The sequence below is a fragment of the Thunnus albacares genome, chromosome 6, assembly GCF_914725855.1.
Source record: "Thunnus albacares chromosome 6, fThuAlb1.1, whole genome shotgun sequence".
Classification (NCBI taxonomy): domain Eukaryota; kingdom Metazoa; phylum Chordata; class Actinopteri; order Scombriformes; family Scombridae; genus Thunnus; species Thunnus albacares.
This window is the reverse complement of record NC_058111.1, coordinates 29,940,663-29,958,768: the sequence shown is the minus strand read 5'-3', so window position 1 is coordinate 29,958,768 and position 18,106 is coordinate 29,940,663. Positions and strand designations below refer to the sequence as shown.

The following is an 18,106-nucleotide window of genomic DNA, read 5'->3' as shown; positions in this document are numbered from 1 at the left end:
GGCTTGGTGTCTGTGGATGTGTTTCGGCACAGCTTTTGCCAGCGTGTGTGTGTGTGTGTGTGTTAGACAGCTCCTGAAGGTGTTGATTGGGGAACGTGTGCGTGTATGTGTGTTGGCGTGGAAGTGTGTGTGTCTGCATTTTTTTTTTTTTTCTCTTCCCGTCCCTGCAGCATTTTATCATTCACCTCCTGCCCTCTCTCTCGCTTTCTGTCTTCTTCTCTCTCCTCTCTGTCTGTCAGTCAAACAGAGGTGTCAGTCTCGCCTCGACTTTGTATTTGTTTTTTTTTTACGCTTAAGTGTTGATTTTTCACTTCTGAGATGTTTTTTTAAGAGGTTTGATACCGTTTCCCACTGAGTGATGTGAACATAAACATTCTCCACGTGTGTCTGGTGAACCCTCGGCTCTGGTGCTACATGCTAACACTTTAGCATATGCTGTGTTGAATGACAGTAGGACATTCACATCATCTGAAACAAGAGTGAAAGAAAACTCTACTTCAGCTCTACATGTAAATGATAAAGAAAAGATAAAGTAATTGATAAGATGGTATGGGTTTTTTTTGCAATTTTCTCATTAACTACTGCACTCAATTAAAATAATATGGCATATGTATAGCATGATTGACAGACACCGTGACAATCATGCTGTTAATATGTTTTGAGACAGATATCAGAATATCTAAAACTTAGTCAAAATCTGTCTAAAAATAGTACAGGACACTGAACACTACACTGCTTTTTAGGGCTGGGCGATATGGACAAAATCAAATATCACAATATTTTTGACCAAATACCTCAATATTGAGACAATATTGTAGGGATGACTATTGGTGCTTCCACAAAATATGTACACAATGAGATTTATGATAAATAATCGTCAGTAATGTTGATATAATGATTAAATGGGTAAAGGCCAATAATAGAACAGCTAGAACAGTCTGAGTTCAGAAAAGGACATCACGTTACTGTAATGCAGCCTTTAAAACCAGGAAAAGCTAGTCTCATATCATGATATTGATATAATATTGATATATTGCCCAGCCCTACTGCTTCTCTAGTGTGATCGGCTATTATGTACTAGCAATCACATCATCAATAACTCAACACAGAGTACTGGTAAGAGTAGACAGGATGAGGTCAGTTATGGGATTTTGGTGTTTATTAAAGATGTGATAACACAGTCTGGTGGTACACAGCAGTTTTACTCTCTGTGTACTAGGTATATGTTTGTATAATGATATCTTGCTATCGGTTCAGTTCTTGCTTTTCAACAACCGGAGTGAAGGTAAAGTGGAGGGATGTTTGTTTGGCGAGGGAGAATTCGAAAGAAGATTGTGATCTTTAATCTTTTTTGCCACATTATTTGACTTAAAGGAACAATTCATCAAAAACAACAGATGAACCACCTACTATGTGAACAGAATGTGACTTTTGGCCGTCTTGTTCTCCCTGAAGAAAATATTCCACATCTATACAAAAAAAGTGTGGATGGATTTTCTTGGGTACATTTGAAATGGGGGGGAAAAAAGTAAACCGAGACAATAAAAGTAGTCTGAGTGTTACATAAACATTTGTTCTACATGCTGTAGATTAAAAGGGGAAACTGGGAGCAAGAAACATAAAGAGTGTCTGCGTGTGTGTTGAGAGTGTCATTAGAGGGGCACCCCACTGCTCCTAAGTGTCATTTCCCTGCAGAGGAGAAAAGGGAAATGAGGACAGGCCTGGAAGAGAGGAGGAGAGGAGAGAAAAAAAAGAGAGAAGAGGAGGTGGAGAGGAAAAATATGGTGTGAACGAGAGGCATTATGAATTATAGCGTGTGCATGCACATCCTAATGAGTCACCATCAAACTAATGTTTTGTTCCAGCAATTAGTCCTAATTAGTAACTGTGTATGCATGTCTCGCACCAAGTGTTATACAGCACATTAGCCGTGACTCTGAGTTTCCTGTTGCTTAGAGGTGAGTATAGCAGATCTGACTGTGCTTCATACACAGTGTGTTTGTGTGTGTGTGTGTGTATATATATGTGTGTACATTGTGTGTTTTGCTTTGTAGCGCCTTCGTTTGCCGTGACTTCTTTGCCGTGCATTTAATATACATTGATCAGTGTAGTAGATCAGTTTAGTCCAGTTTGTCTTCAGCCTCTTGTACCACTGCATTTTATGTAATATAGTCTTAACACAAAATAACTTTGGCAGTCTTTCATTTTGTGTCATAACACAGTTGTTTTGTTGTATCCTCTGCTGAACACAGTTGGCACTGGTAAATGTAACAAATATTACAAAACTTCCTGGCATTTGGCTTCCCAGCTTTTATTAAAAATTAAAAAATGTAGAATCATTTCCCAGATGTCTGCAAGGAGTTTGTGATGTAAAGGGTCAATTCAGCCAAATTACAAAAAAACATATTTTCTCTCTTACCTCCCTAATGGCACTGGTTTTATGTGTTTCGGCTTTGAGATATCTGTTTCTGTCAGATTTCTGCCTCAGCCCGGTAGAGTCGAGGTAAAAGTCATTGGCTTGTGGTGCTTACAGCATTGAAAAAATATGATTTAAAAAAAATTCATCAGCAGTTTACATCTCCAGAAATGATGTCCCTGTCATTCTGGATAATCACTGGACCTCAGTGTGATCAGTATTCGATGGAATTACTTTCTCGTAAGAAATGAAACCATTTGAGAACTTTTCACAACAAGAAAACTGTGCAAATAAAACAAAACTCTCTGCATAGCTAGATACCACTAAAGCTTAATGAGTTATTTGGGTGAACCAACTAGAGCTGCAATGATTAGTCGATTAATCGATTAGTTGTCAACTATTAAATTAATTGGCAAATATTTTGATAATTGCAAGAAAAAAAAACAAGAAAATGTCCAAATTCCCTGATTCCAGCTTCTAAAATGTAAATCAGTTTTTAGTTTCTTTAGTCTTCTATGACAGTAAACTGAATATATATATATATATATATATATATATATATATATATATATATATATATATATATATATATATATATATATATGTGTGTGTGTGTGTATATGTATATATATGTGTGTGTGTGTATATGTATATATATGTATATGTATATATATGTATGTGTATATATATATATATATATATATGTATATATGTATATATGTGTATATATATGTGTATATATATATATATGTATATATGTATATGAACTTTCTCCATTTTCTGACACTTTATAGACCAAACAACTAACTGATTAATTGAGAAAATAATCGACAGATCGATCAATAATGAAAATAATTGTTAATTGCAGCTCTAGAATCGACCCTTTAGTAAAGTTCTGAAATCATAGCCTTCCCTAAAAGTGTGTTGTGGTTCTCCTGATAGTGTGTTTCTTTCATGATTGCAGGGTACATTACCAATTGCCTTAACACTTTATATAGTTTGTTATAATTTTCTAGACAGAACTCACATGCAACTGTTAAATTCAAAGTAGTGTTCCTTGATGTACTTAAATTATTGTACTAATTAATTAATGTACATTAATCTACTTTTGGATACTAATTATAGGGAAAACTGAGACTGTGGTGCTATTCCAATTAATTTCTAATGTCACTTCATCTTTTATTCAGTGCCCAACAGTAAACTAACATGCAAATGTGAAATGTGTCTACAAACAAGATTACAATTCAACATTTATGAAGAAACAAATAATCAGTTGATAAATAATGAATGAATATTTACTTGGGTTTAAATGAAGCCATTCTTTCAACCAACTTCCTTTTGAAAATCAACAACAGCTTTTATACACAGCACATATAAGTGTTTCTGAACGTCGTCTCTATTTCCCCTCTAATTTGTATTGATCATAGTTCTTTCCTGGAATCTTACAGGAAATTACTCATCCGTAAACAGAAAGTGTCAAACACATTACTGAGCTTCTTCAAACCAACAGTTACTTTGTTTTCATTCTCTTCGGGTGGTGTCTATATGTGTTCACTTCCGATCGATCTCTTTGTTCATCCATCTATTACATATCTGACACCACCCATAAAAGTTAGGGGAAATTTATGCACCTCACTATTTTAAAGATGTATTGACTCACTCATTCACTACTTTCCAAAAGAAGGTGATAACACTATTTAGAACTGAGTAGATCGTTTGTCAGCAGATGACATGTTTGCTGTTGGCCAATATTTCAAAAACTCAACCAAAATCTGCTTGCTGCTGGATGGAAACACAGATACTGTTATTGGCTTTCAGGATGTTGCCAAGAGATAATCTAATTGGCTAATACATTAAATACCATTTGCATTTTCGGTGCCAATTTCTCTTCAGCTGCTGGGTAATGTAAGTCTAGCATGTGTTCTTGTAGTCTTAACATGTTATGTTTCCTTCCTGCCCTCCCCGTAGTCTGCACGGTTCGCTGTCAGAAGTTCCTGATCTCGCGGGTCGGGGAGGACTGGATCTTCCTCATCCTGCTGGGACTCCTCATGGCTCTGGTCAGCTGGGTGGTGGACTTCTGCATCGCCATCTGCCTACAAGGTGAGGCATGGAGAGAGGGAGGGAGGGATAGACAGGAGGAAAGGTGGAGGGATTGGGTTTTGTACCTACAGGTTGGCGCATGAGCAGTGTACTCATATAAGTTGGAGGCAAATAAAGGTGATTTAAGGGGTAAAGGATGGATTTTTAGAAACAACATGATAGAAACCAGAATTTGGGGAGAATACATGCGTGGGATGCATCCAGATAGGGAGGAAGCGATAGAAGGATGGGGAATAATGTAAAAAGATGCAAGGGTCAACCTTATTCATAAAGTGCTTTCACACAAAATAGGCTTCTTTCAAAGAGCTTTAAAGATATAATATATAAAATAAAACCAGGAACTTATTCTTTTCTGTAAGGATTAAATGGAAAAGTCAGTGAAAAGGTGTTTTTGAGTTTTGGTCACAGTTGTGACCATTGGGAACATACAGTTCACCCCCGAAAAACAGCTGTGGTCATGTAACTCTACACTAGAAGAGTGACATATCTCAAATCTGTTCAACACGAGTTAATCATGCATTACACATGACAATTTTACCTACAAATGCTAAGAAAGTAAATCTATAGCCTGAAAAATAAGGATTTTATTGGTTACTGTCATGGTACTGATGTCAGAGCTCGGAGACAACAACAATAAATGCTGAGTTTCTGTTCAAGTTGAAATCTTTGACATTTCAGTCCTGGTTGATTTGGCAACACCTGTGGTTACTGTGGTAACACCAAGTGTAGTTTAATACTACAGCAAACACTTCTTCAGCAGCTTGTTTGTCAGAAATACAACACAAGAGAAACTGGTATATCTGTTTACAGTGCAGCCAAACAATGACAAATGGCAGACCCGCCACTAATAATAGGATCTTCTATATAAAGAGGTAATTACTGAATGTAAGTACACTGGATGGTTAATGCTGACCTTAAATAGTATCAAAAATGGGGTTTGATTTTAAGAAAATCTTAAGGAATAACTTTAAAGTATGATTTTATTTTTTTTAACGAACGAGAGATCTGTTGTGTTTTGGCGTTATATAAATTAAACTGACTTGACTTGACTATAACAGTGACTCTAAAGGGCCTAGATTAATTAAGACAACATGAGGCTCTGTAGACACACAGGAAGATTTTGTATGTACCTTTACAGTATGTAAATGACAGGAGTAGTTGGGAGTGCCCGGGCTTGTCAGGGACGAGAGAGAAAAGACTAATACCAGTATAGTGTGAAATACTTGAAATAGATAGAAATAAAAGTGTAACTAACTAAATTAGAACCAGAGAAAAAATAAGTATTTTAACTGGTAGAGGCCAGTAATGTTTCTGATAAAGAGCTCAACATAGTAGAACATGTCACAGGGATTTTGGCTGATAATATCAGTAGAATCAGTGGAAAGAGGTGCAGGTATCTCAGATGTAATTTCATTCAGCTGGAGAAAATTATGAACTGTCCAGCATTTTTTTATTGCATGCGTGCAGTTAAACTCTGTTAACAGAGCTTTATCGTGTCATCTGTATAACATTGCAATTAAATGGAATATTTTTGAATGATCTTGCCCAAGAGGAGTGTGTAAATAGAGAGAGATTGCACTGAGAATTGAGCCCTGGGGGACGAGCAGTAGAAATTAGTGCGGAGGATAACAACGTGTTGCCTGTGGTGACTGAAAAGGTTATTAAAGGGTTGGAAGAAAGGGATGATAGGACTGAGGACAGGCAGAAAGATAGCTGTGTGACTGAAAGAGGGACACTCGGGGACAGGATAGAGAAGAGAGAAGAATGGAGAGATGTTGGTATTGAAGACAGAAATAGAGATTCAAGGTGGATCACAGCAGGGATGGATGGTAAGCACCTCGTGGTATCTATCATGTTAGTTTTAGAACACCAACTATGTACAAGGTGGAGTGGAAAAAAACTGAGTGAGGAGATGATGTGAGCAAGGATTTATCTGAAGAGGAAAGTAAAGATCTCAAAACGACTGAAGGAAATTGTGAGAGCTGATCTAAAACCTTCTGGGACCGGCTCTAATTCAAATGGATTTTTAAGGGGGTGAATGTGAGTGTGAGTGTTTGTGTGTGTGTGTTTTGCTCACAAGGAGAAGCTAGCCTACTGTCAGTTGTAGTTATGGTTTACAGTTCTTTTAATTGGATACAAAACATGGCTAACCACCTGTCCTTAGGAGATACACACACAACTACACACATATTTCCTGTCTTGAAATGGTTTATATGTCAGCTCACCAGGATGAACACTGTATGTGTGTGTGTGTGTGTGTGTGTGTGTGTCTACAAAAGTTTGTCCTTACAGCATATTTGCTGCAGTTGTTATCTCTAACATGGTGAATAAAGCTCTATGTTGTGACTGGTATACTGTATATATCCACACTTGACTTGAAATACTGCATGTTTTTCTGTTTGTTGATACACCTGATTGTGGTTTACATGTCTGTGTGTGTGTGCGTGTGTGTGTGTGTCCACAGCACAGAAGTGGATGTACGGTGGTCTGGACAGTAACGTGTTCCTGCAGTATCTGGCCTGGGTCACCTATCCTGTGGTCCTCATCACCTTTTCTGCCGGCTTCACCCAGATCCTCGCCCCGCAGGCTGTTGGTACGATGAACATAACAGAAGATGCATGAAGGGCATATAGATAAACAACAGCATAAAGCACAAAACACTTCAACACAGATAATAGAACCACATTACACTACACTGTATTGTGTACATTACAACGGTGCTGAACAAAAAGTTGATTAAATGATTAGACAATCGACAGAAAATGAATCATTCGTCAGACAGAAACATTGACAAACATTATCTGATTCCAGCTTCTCAAAAGTCAACATTTTATGATTTTCACTGTTTAACATCATTGTAAATTGAATATCTTTGGGTTTGGACTGGGATTTGGGAGCCTTTTTCAATATCTATATATTTAGTATACTAATTGATTAACAGCAACAATAATTATTAATATATTAAGCAACAGTGAAAATAATTGTACATTCAGCCCTAGCTTTATTTAGACTGCCAGAACAACAAATATGCTCTCAAAGTACCCAATGTAAAGTATTCAGATTTGATAAATGGATTCAATCCTGATTTTATATATAATAAAATACTATCAAACCCAACTATATAAATACTGTACATAAAGTTACAGGTTGAACTGAAAGCTGATCCACAAGCATTTCCAATATCTGCATTCACAGTTTTACAGAAAGTAAAAAAACAGTATACCTTCATGAATCCTGCAGTCCAACAAGGCCATGCCTTTTCATACAAATAACTCTTTTTATATATAGATGTTGTAGCAGCATCAGGTGTTAAACTGCTACATCACCGTCATCCTCAGCCGAGGCCATCTGTCCTCAAGTGTTTCGACCCCTCGCTCGGTACACTCTCAAAATGGGGGTCTGCAGTGGTGATTAGTCACTATGTGTCGGTGGTGGGTCTCCAGCTACCACTCTCTCTCCTCATCTGCACCCGACAGGACACTCGCTCTACAGCCGCAATGATCTTCTGCACTGCTGTTCTCCGCGTTGGCCCTGTCCCCCTCTAGAGTGATAAACATCCCCAATACAGACTGTGCCAGAAAGCCTCGACATCCCACCTCCACTGGGCATATTAATTATATTAAAATTAAATGGGGCACACATTATGATACTGATTGTATTTTCAGAGGCAATATTAACATCAAAAGAAAACAAACTGTTTTAAAATCTGCTGATTCATATTTTCCTTTGTTACACATATGGACATACAGTGACTTTTGATCCAATTGTGTGACACTTCAACAGCCTTATAACAGCACAAAGACAACTAAGATGAAACAATAATAATAAATAATAAATAATAACCAGAATGGAGCTCAGCAGAATTTACTGCCAAACTTCATTGATTAACATCAGTGTTTGGAACAAATATCAGCCTGAAGGATGGATCTGTCAGATGTGGGTAGACTCAGATGTCAGATCCTCCCCTGACATCTGAGTCTACCAACAGAGAGGCTTCCCTTTAACATGAGCTTAACTGTTAAAGATACTAAAAAGCATGTGTAAAGGCCAGAATAATAACTCTTAAGATTGTTTCTGCAACTATTCAAGTCATTTTCTCGCTATCTGTTTTATTCTGTTGCTTAAATATGAATACTACTGCACTGATAATGCCCCTCTGTACTGTAATGAACTCCCTAAACACACTGAACTCCTGTGTGCAAATAGTTGCTACAGTGTAACACCATTGTAACACTTTGTAATTCTCCTCTCCAAAGGCCAGGCGTCTTCCCCAGGGGTCTCCTCTGCTTTAGTATCAGACAACAGAGATGCTGAAGGAGAGAATTCCTCCACAAGTGCTATAAAATTCAAAGCTACAGAGACTCTAGAAGTCAGTTTGGGTTTGTCTGAATTCATTGCAGTACTTCGTTCAGGTGCATTCATACTTGTCTGAAGTCATTTCTGCAGCAGGTGTAGCATAGCCCTCACTGTCACTCTCACTAACAGATGTTAAAGAGACACGTGTGCTCCTGAGAATCGGAGATACCTTCTTCTATCAGCGAGACACACCTGCTTTTCCCTTCCACTCTTCACCTCACTGAATCATGGTTTTTATGTGTTGTGTGAGCTCGAAACAGCAATCCTCTTTCATCCGCTTACTATGGAAAAGAAGCTGAATCTGCTGTGGAAAAGATCCTGCAACTCCTGCTGCATCTGAAATTCTCTCGCATCTTAAAAGTCAACACATATCACATCATAAATTGATATATCAGAGGCAGCAATGGACAGCAAATACATCAGCTGTTCACATATGAGCATGTAAGATCAAACATAACGAGTCTTGGTCTGTAGTGGAATTAGCACATCCTCCATGCAAGCTGCGAGACGGAACATGGTAAAAAATCCAAGACGTATTAAACCTGCAGCGCTGAACTGTTACATATAAATGAACGTCTGTTACATTTAAGCCCTCGCCAAAAGAGTTCACACAATGCTGATTAAGCCTATCACCACCAAGTAAATCTCTCTATATTTCACAATATACAGAGTTTTTAAATCTGGTGTCTGGTTTGACATTCCCGCGCTGCTGGATGAATGCATACTGCACATGCTCTAAGGGCATGCACACCAGAAACCTCCACCTGGCCGAGCGGCTAACTTCCAGTTAGCTCTCTGCTAACTTGAATGGGGATAAAATAATGTAATCATGTGGCTCTTCTAGACTTTCCAAATATTAGTGGACTGAATGGATCAAATTCTTAAACGAGTCATCTCATAGGGGTTGTGTGACACTCAGAACAGTTTATCCCCCGTAAGCCGCAACAGTGGGCGACATAAGCATGTGTTTTTGTAATTACTCTCACTGTCAGAAGGGGGAGACAAAAGTCTTGCACTCCAGCTTTAAATTGTGAATCTTAAGGCCATCAAAACATTTAAAGAAATTATAAAGAAATGACTTTGTCTAGCAGTACCATTTCAGTTAAGAAAAAGAGTTTTCTGTTAAATTCTGCAAAAATCTAGTCTGTCATAAAACAACAGTGAAGTGCATATACGAGCACTGAAAAAGCTTTTTCTTGCTGTAATCATTCTCTCTCTTCATACTGGCTATTAAAACATCCCCTTCATAATGTGGTGGACAACAAGCAAAAATGTATTTAAAAGTTCATCTGAGACTAGTATGAGGCTTCTGCTGTTCAAATAAGTCAAATCAAGTGTGTGTCTTCCAAAGCTGCAGTCTTTTTAGTACAAAATTTCCTCATGTTGAGCTGCAGTGGAAGGATAGTAACAAAAAGGACATTTATACTGAAAAAGCTGTAGCTTTGGGAGTTATCCTTGTAATCCTCTCAGTCAGAGAGAAATGATCTGATATTAAAATCAGATCCAAAGAGCTGCAGCAGGAAAACGCTAATTATTCCACTAGTTATCCATGTGCAATGCAAATGCATAGTTCTTTGAAATTAGTGTCCGTGGATTCCAGCCATATGTGAGAGTGAAATAAATCCAAGAACAGTGTCAGTTGATATTTTGGTTGCACATATTTCTGTCTATAATATATAGTAATGTACAGTCATTTGTATGTTTTATTATATAATTTGTCTCTGTAGTCTTTTTATTACTACCATCATAAAACACAATTTGCTCAGCAATAACATTGTCTTTCAGCTGTGTTTAGATGAAGCAATTATGAGTTACTTTTTAGGAGGTGTTAACTAGAAGAAGATGTGATCTGACATATAATCCATCTCTGTCCAAACTTTATTTATTCTCAAATCAGAAAGACATTAACTTATATTGAAGTTTAACTCAAAAAAGCTGTGGCAGCCTGGGATGCTATTTTTTTCAGTAGTTATTCATACACATTGTGAATACATAGCTTGAAACTTGCTCATATTCTGTAATGTGTGACATGTTTTTCAAGCAGATGTGAGCTTGATCTTAGAGCTATGACAAAGATGTGATTGTGATTCTGCTTAAAGTTCAGATGCGGGATGTGTTGGGTTCGCTTGTAAGTGCTCGCTGTGCTCCTCTGCAGGTTCGGGTATTCCAGAGATGAAGACCATCCTGCGAGGAGTGGTGTTGAAGGAATACCTCACCTTCAAAACGTTTGTGGCTAAAGTCATCGGCCTCACCTGTGCTCTGGGCAGTGGCATGCCCCTGGGCAAGGAGGTAACACATACACACACACACACACACACAATCTGCATTTCCTGCTGTACCTAAATGCCTTTTTGTATGTGTCCAAGTGGAGCCACTTGATGATGGAGTATGCTGAGACAGCATGTGATGCTCACACGCGACTATCTTGACAAATTTATCAATCGATATGTGACTCATAGACTCACAGAAGGAAAAAAAAAATGCAAGTTGCTGGAAGAAGTTTCAAGAGAGGAAATTAATGCAGTGCAAGCAAAACTGCAGAGCTGACCCACATGCAAAAGTTTGATAACACAGTTTCAGTGATTTACAGCATTAAACCATTGTGATAAAATAACTCATGTAGAACCCGCACTGGCACCATGGAGGCAAGGTTTGAATCTCCAAAATAAACCTTTGATATCAGCGCAGAGTACCAGCTGTCTGCAGCTTTAAATTCAAACTATTATCAGTCATCATAAAGCAATGTAGGTCAAAGTGAAGTGAGCAGCTTGTGAGAGCAGGTAATTCAGATTTTACGGCAGCTGTATCGTGTCTGGAATCACTGCATATATTCAGAAATAACAGGCAACAATACATGAACTTCCCTGGGAAACATATCCGTCCCCTACTCATTCACATTCCAGGTCCCTACATCCCTGCAGCATGAATTACAAATGATTCATAAATGGCACAACGCGGGCTGATATGCTCGGGTTCAGGTCCAGAGCAATGAGTGTGAAACCCGGAGAATGAGGAAAAAAATGAGGAAAGAAAGAAGTTGTGGAGAAAGTGCTGAAGGCCTTTTGTAAACCATGAGGGAGGGAAAAAAATGCTTTGATGGAGATTTTGGGAACCTCAGCCTAACTATGCAGATGTTGTTTATGTCTTATAGACTAGTTTGTGTATATGTGTGTGTATGTACAGTAATGTAGTGCAGTAAAAAAAGTTTCAGGTAAGTGTGGCATCCCCCAAAAGACTGTCTAGCCTGAAGACATACTCACAAGAAAATATTCTCTTTCCTCACACACACACACACACACACACACACACACACACACACACACACACACACACACACACACACACACACACACACACACACATACAAGGCAACATATTCAGTTTGGATTCAGCGCAGGCCTCTCACTTCCTTTTAACTTCAGCATCACTTTTCTGACGCTCTCACTTTTAATCCTGTTAGTTCCACTTTGAACTTCATACCCTGAATTTTAATATTCGCTGCACACTCTGTTGTTGCTGATGTGTTTCCAAAGAATGTGCGTTATCTTATGACATACAGCAAATACAAGGCTAGAGTGCTTCTTAGCTTGCAGCATTTGCACTTGTTTTATGTGTTTTCTTTTCGTCCTGTCAGGGTCCGTTTGTACACATCGCCAGTTTGTGTGCTGCCCTCCTCAGCAAGTTCATGTCTCTGTTTGGAGGAATCTATGAGGTAAGTCTTCCTCTCTGTTCTTCTGTCACTGTGTTCTTCTTTGCGTGTTTATATTCACACTGTCTTTTTCCACTTTCCCTAACTGCTCAAATGAATTCACACTGCTTTACTAGTGTGAAAGCAAAGACCAGTTCTACAAAAATGTCAAGATCAAAAAATATATTATTTTGTTCTTTTTCTTTTTTCTTTTTATACTACACTTCATACACATAAACATATATTTTCTACCTTCTTCTCTGACCCTTAAGTCTTACATACAAACAGCAGACATATTGCTGGTAGTATCTGTAAAGCATTATACAGCATGGTTCTGGTCCAAAACCAGTATTTTGTCAATCACTGGCTTCTATTCTCCATGTTAACATGTTACCAAAATAGTACATAGCATGTTAGTACTAAGGTAATACCTGATTTTCACTGTAGATATCAAAACTATAACTTGCTTAGAAGTATATAAACATGTTTTTCTACAGAAGCCATTTTTATTTTACTGAAATTGGAAAAAATATCAGAAAGAAAACTGATTTTGGTAAGTACCAAAAAAAGCCCAAATAAATAGTTACTCACCTGAAGTTTTAAATTCAAACTGCTAAGTATACAGGCAATATTGTACAAAATATCAAAAGTATATGTCAAGTAAAGTCAAAATTGTTTTTGTCAACCCATTCACATACAAGTATACAGTAGGGATGACATTTTATTTCTCTGGAACCAATGATGCTACATTTAACGTTTAAGCAGTTCAAATATGGCAGACAACATCAGGTGCAAAAAGACAACATAAGGTATCAAGATGAGACAGAAACAGTACGATGAAACAGAACATTGCAAAGACAAGAAAAAAGGTTTTGTATGGTTACCACTCAACCCCATATTACTTTTTATGAAGCCAGAAAACTGAAATTTGAGAAAAGGATAGAAAGCCTGGATGGAGCTGAGATCGGACATGTGAATGTATTGTAAAGAATTATACAGTATGTATACTGTAGATGTAGGTATAAAACAGGAAAGTGGCTGCTCAGTCATGTGACCGTCTGACTCAAAGGTCCACCTCTGAATATGGTTGGATCAGTCTGAGACAGTGACAGCTTGTATTTAGAGCTGTACGTTTGTGAGCAGATGTCCTCACATGCAGTTCACAGTCTCTAGCCACTCTAGCCAGTGACTGTGAGACTGCAGTCATGAGCCTTTTAGACATTTTGTCAATGCTTTTATTCAAAACAGTTAACATCAGTTTTTTAATCATCAAAAATGGATCACTTTAACAGCCAGAAAATCTTGTCAAACAGCCCTCACAGGAGGATCATGTAAGAGAAAAAGGCAGGGAAAGGGGATATTAAGAGAGCTGGAATGAGAGGGAGAAAGAGGCTGACTGTTTTTGAGAGAGAATGAAAGGGAAAAAGAAGAAGCAGTTAAAGAGACTGGCTGCAGGTGGAGTGTAGGAGAGAAGATAAAAGAGAGGAAGAACAGAGACGATAAATGAGAAATAATTTCCAATAAGGCTGCAGCCTGATACTGCTTTTATCATTTTTTAAACACTGTATGTTTTTTTCTGTCTGGTCTGTTGATGCCTCAATATTTGACTGTCACAGCAGACAGAAAATAAATTTGTCCCTCTATTTGTTCAGCTAAAAAAAGTGGGAAAAAAGTGAGTGTGCACAGACACAGAATGCAAATATAATGTATTTTTTTCTCTTTTTTTTCCCTTATGAGTGAATTACTTTCATCCCATGTAAAGTCAACAACCAGTGATAACCCATTTTATAAATGTTCAATCGCTCTGTTATTTGTGAACCAACTACATCTTTTTCACCTTCAAAACCAATTTTGCCCAGAGAGAGACGCAGAGAGAGAGATGAAATTTTCAGTAGGGGAAGAGAAAAGATCGAAAAAAAAGCGGGAGGGAAAAGATGCCAATGGAGCAGGAGAAAGGGAAAGCAAAATCATTTTTTTCTTCTTCATCTTCTCCTCCTTCTCCTCCTCCTTTTTCTTCTTCTCCATCTTCTCCGTCCGTTGGGAAAGGAGTCCTTTAGCTGAAGGAAGGAATTCTTGACTCTCATCTCTCTCTTTTCTGAAGATGAGAGCACCTCTCTTGGGGGATGAACTGGTGAGAAGATGGGAGTGTTTGAAGGGAGTATAGAGGGCACTGAGACAGAGGAGAGGGTTGGTGCCAAAGCCCCAAGGTCCCCAAGCTGCATCAACATTATGGCCTTAAATTTCAAAAGTTATGCAATTCACTGTATTGGCAAAAATGTTGATGCAAAGGTGACTTGTAGTAGTAACTGGGTTGCATAGTGAGCCCAAAGCTTGAAAAATAGCTGCAGAACAAGAGTGTAAATAAAAAAAAGCATACTTTTGGTCATATAGTGTAATCATCATCCTCATTGTATCCAGTAACCCTCTCTCCCCTCCCTCTAGAGTGTTGTGCTGCATTTTATGACATATTAATGCCGAGAGCGTGCGTGTATGAGTGTGTGAAGTGTCCCTCTCCAGAGTTTCAAGTACAGTATGCTAATGTAGCCCGTGGGCTGTGGAAAACAGCTTTTGTTTCAGTGTGCTTTTAGATAGTGTGCTGTACTTTTTCAAAAGAAAGATGAGCTTACACACACACGTGAGTAATGTCATTGTTTGAAAAAGGCTGGACCAGATATCATTTAAAATGTCAGTTGATCAAGCACAAACCACGTTAATATCAAGATAATCCAGTCACTTTAATTATATTGTAGAATGTATATTTTGTTTCTGAGCGTTGAGTGTGACCACTGTTTGTAGTTTGATAAAATTATTGAAAATCAAGTTAATAGTTGGTTAATTTTATGATGCACACAGAAGTATAGGCAATAAAAAAGTGCTGTTCATCTGTCCTCACTCACTAAACATTGTTTCTTATTCCCATGCTACCTGAAGGAGCACTGTCTTATAGGGATGAAGGTAATTCAGTCGCACATTTGCTAGCATGCTCCACAGTCCTCCAACTCACAAGGAGCCGGTTGCACCAGCTCTTCATTTAAACTTAGCCTCACTATCACATACGTGTTTATTAAGTAGACGTTTACTCGTCACCAAATTAAAATGGTTTTTAGTTCTCACATAATGATTGTTACTTAATATTTACACCAAGTAACGACCCGGTGTAACTGTAGTGAACTCAACTGACAAAACTAATGTTATCTTGTTAATAAGACCTATTTAAAGTGCAGAGTAAAAGAGATGGATATAAAACAATGTAATAATTACATTTACAAAGAATTTTCAGTTCAAATTGTAAAACTGCCTTTTTTGGAAGGGATGTTACAGCAAGTTACATTGGGGTGACGTCATACACATAAAAATCACTTTTCTAGGCTCTGGGAGAATTTTGTAAATATCAAACCTTCATGATGTAGAAATGCATTATATAAAGTGTTCAAGGTGTCCAGTCAACAGTTTTACATTGGGTCTATGGAGAAAATGCTTTTTTAAGGCGTGCAGTACCATGGCTGGCCACTGGGACAAACTGGCATCATGGTTTGAGTGGTGGTATCCACCTGGACACAGCAAATGTCAATTGTGACAGTAAATTCCTACATATTTGTGTCTGTTGTAACATTTTTAATTAAAAAGTCATCGGCAAACCCATGGTCACTGTGGTCTCTAAGATAATGTATCGACACACACAGTGTTCAGTCTGTACTATAACAAGCTAGTAGATTAGCTATGACTGCTAGCTCAGCTAACCTCGTCAGTCATGTGATCATCTCCTTGCATGTCACAGTTGCCCATTGAGAGTCTGCTGTATCCAGCTCTCTTAATACAGCCACGGTTATCTTACAGTTACTTTCTGTTTATATAGTAAAGTGCTTTTAATTGAGCAATGCTACAGATGTTTCCTAGCAACCGATTTACACATTACTATAATTATTTACTGAGACGTTTTTTAAATTTTAATTGTGCCATCCAATTTAGTAAATCACTAATTTGAAACTAGCCAGTAGTTGAAATTAGGAAGGACTTTGCACACATACTTGCTAACTGATTTATGAACAGCTGGTGCAACAAAAAAAGAACTTCATGTCCCTTCGTCATCAACATGTTTACACTTTTAAAAAACATCTGTTGGTTTGAATAATGTGTTGTTGAGTTTGTAATGACCGGTCCGCCAGCAGGTTGCTGCCTAAAGAAAACGGATTCCAAGTGGAGAGAGAGTTTCTGTAATGCCATAAAAGTTTCTGTAAGGCCGTATAGTTTTATTTGAATAGGAACAGGTGCTTCTATTCTGGTACAAGCTTAAAAACATGTTGAACAAAATTCTTGGAGGAAGTTGATTTGAACTTAGAAGACGTAGAAATATTCCAGTCAACAGAAAATGTTTTGAAATATTTATTTACGATGAAGATGTTTTGCAGTATAAGCTGCTTCTTGACCCTTGATTACCCTGTGACCATCCGGGTGGGTGTGTGTGTGTGTGTGTCTGTCTGTCTGTGTGTGTGTGTGTGTATGTATGTGAGTCAGAGAGAGAGAGTGTAAGCAGCATTACAGCATGCTAATCGGAGTTTCACACTGTAAGTTTGTCAGAACGGGATAAGCCACAGACTATACAGTCGAAGGGAAAAACACAAACACACACACTAACCTCTCTTTATCACTGTCACGCCGCTTGAAGGAATCCTGTCTCATAGGGATGAAGGTAAGTAAGATCAAGCAAGTCAAAAAGAAAACTCATTTCCCATGATGCACCATGATCCTCTACCCTGCAGTCATGCAGCTCAGCCTTTTCATTTGTTTTTTTCCCATCTGTCTCACTGTGTGCTGCACTGCAGCTCCTCATCTGCTGAGAGCTCCGTTATGTTTTAAAGACAGAGAATTATGGAAAATAAGAATGGATGTGTGCTGTTTGCAAATGTTATTCAAAGGTTGTTTAAGCATGAAGCTCCTTTATCAGCTTTTTTTTATTAATTTTTTTGCTTCACCTGTTTTTTTTTTGTGTGATTAAACACAGTAGCTCCGCTCTGAACTTCCACTTGGTGTGGAAGTTTTGTCATTAATTTAGAGAAGTTGTCAGTGTAGTTATTGTATGTTCACTGTGTTATGTTTTATTTTTAGTCTCTGTTCTTCGGGCTAATTACTTAAATGGCTCAATACTGAAGACTGATTGAAGTGTAACCACTTGTATGTATGTGTGTGTGCGTGTGTGTGTTTCAGAATGAGTCGAGGAACATTGAGATGCTGGCAGCAGCCTGTGCTGTGGGAGTGGGCTGCTGTTTTGCTGCCCCCATAGGAGGTGAGTTTTCAGAAAAAAATAAAGTAACATAACTCCAGCACATTGAAAGGTGTATGACATTTAATTTATATGATATCATATATAATATCAGCTTCACATCATGCAACAAACAATAGCACATACTGACATCTATGTCACTCAGAGGGGTTATTTTACTGAGGGCAATATCTCCTTTTACAACTTTATATCAGGCCATGTTAAGATTATCCCCTGTTCATGCTAGTACAGGTCACACAAAATCACTGTCAGTCAGTGAAGTGCT

General features: G+C 38.0%; 1 protein-coding gene across 4 annotated transcripts in view; it reads left to right on the top strand.

Moving 5' to 3' along the window:
- Nucleotides 1–18,106, top strand: part of LOC122983737 (chloride channel protein 2-like) — a 162,579-nt gene that overhangs the window by 76,298 nt on the left and 68,175 nt on the right. For all 4 annotated transcript variants that reach the window (XM_044353788.1, XM_044353791.1, XM_044353789.1 and 1 more), the window contains 5 exons: nt 4,385–4,516; nt 6,981–7,109; nt 11,028–11,161; nt 12,507–12,584; nt 17,766–17,844. In XM_044353788.1, coding sequence (XP_044209723.1) covers nt 4,385–4,516; nt 6,981–7,109; nt 11,028–11,161; nt 12,507–12,584; nt 17,766–17,844 — 552 coding nt within the window. The remainder of the gene's footprint in view (nt 1–4,384; nt 4,517–6,980; nt 7,110–11,027; nt 11,162–12,506; nt 12,585–17,765; nt 17,845–18,106) is intronic.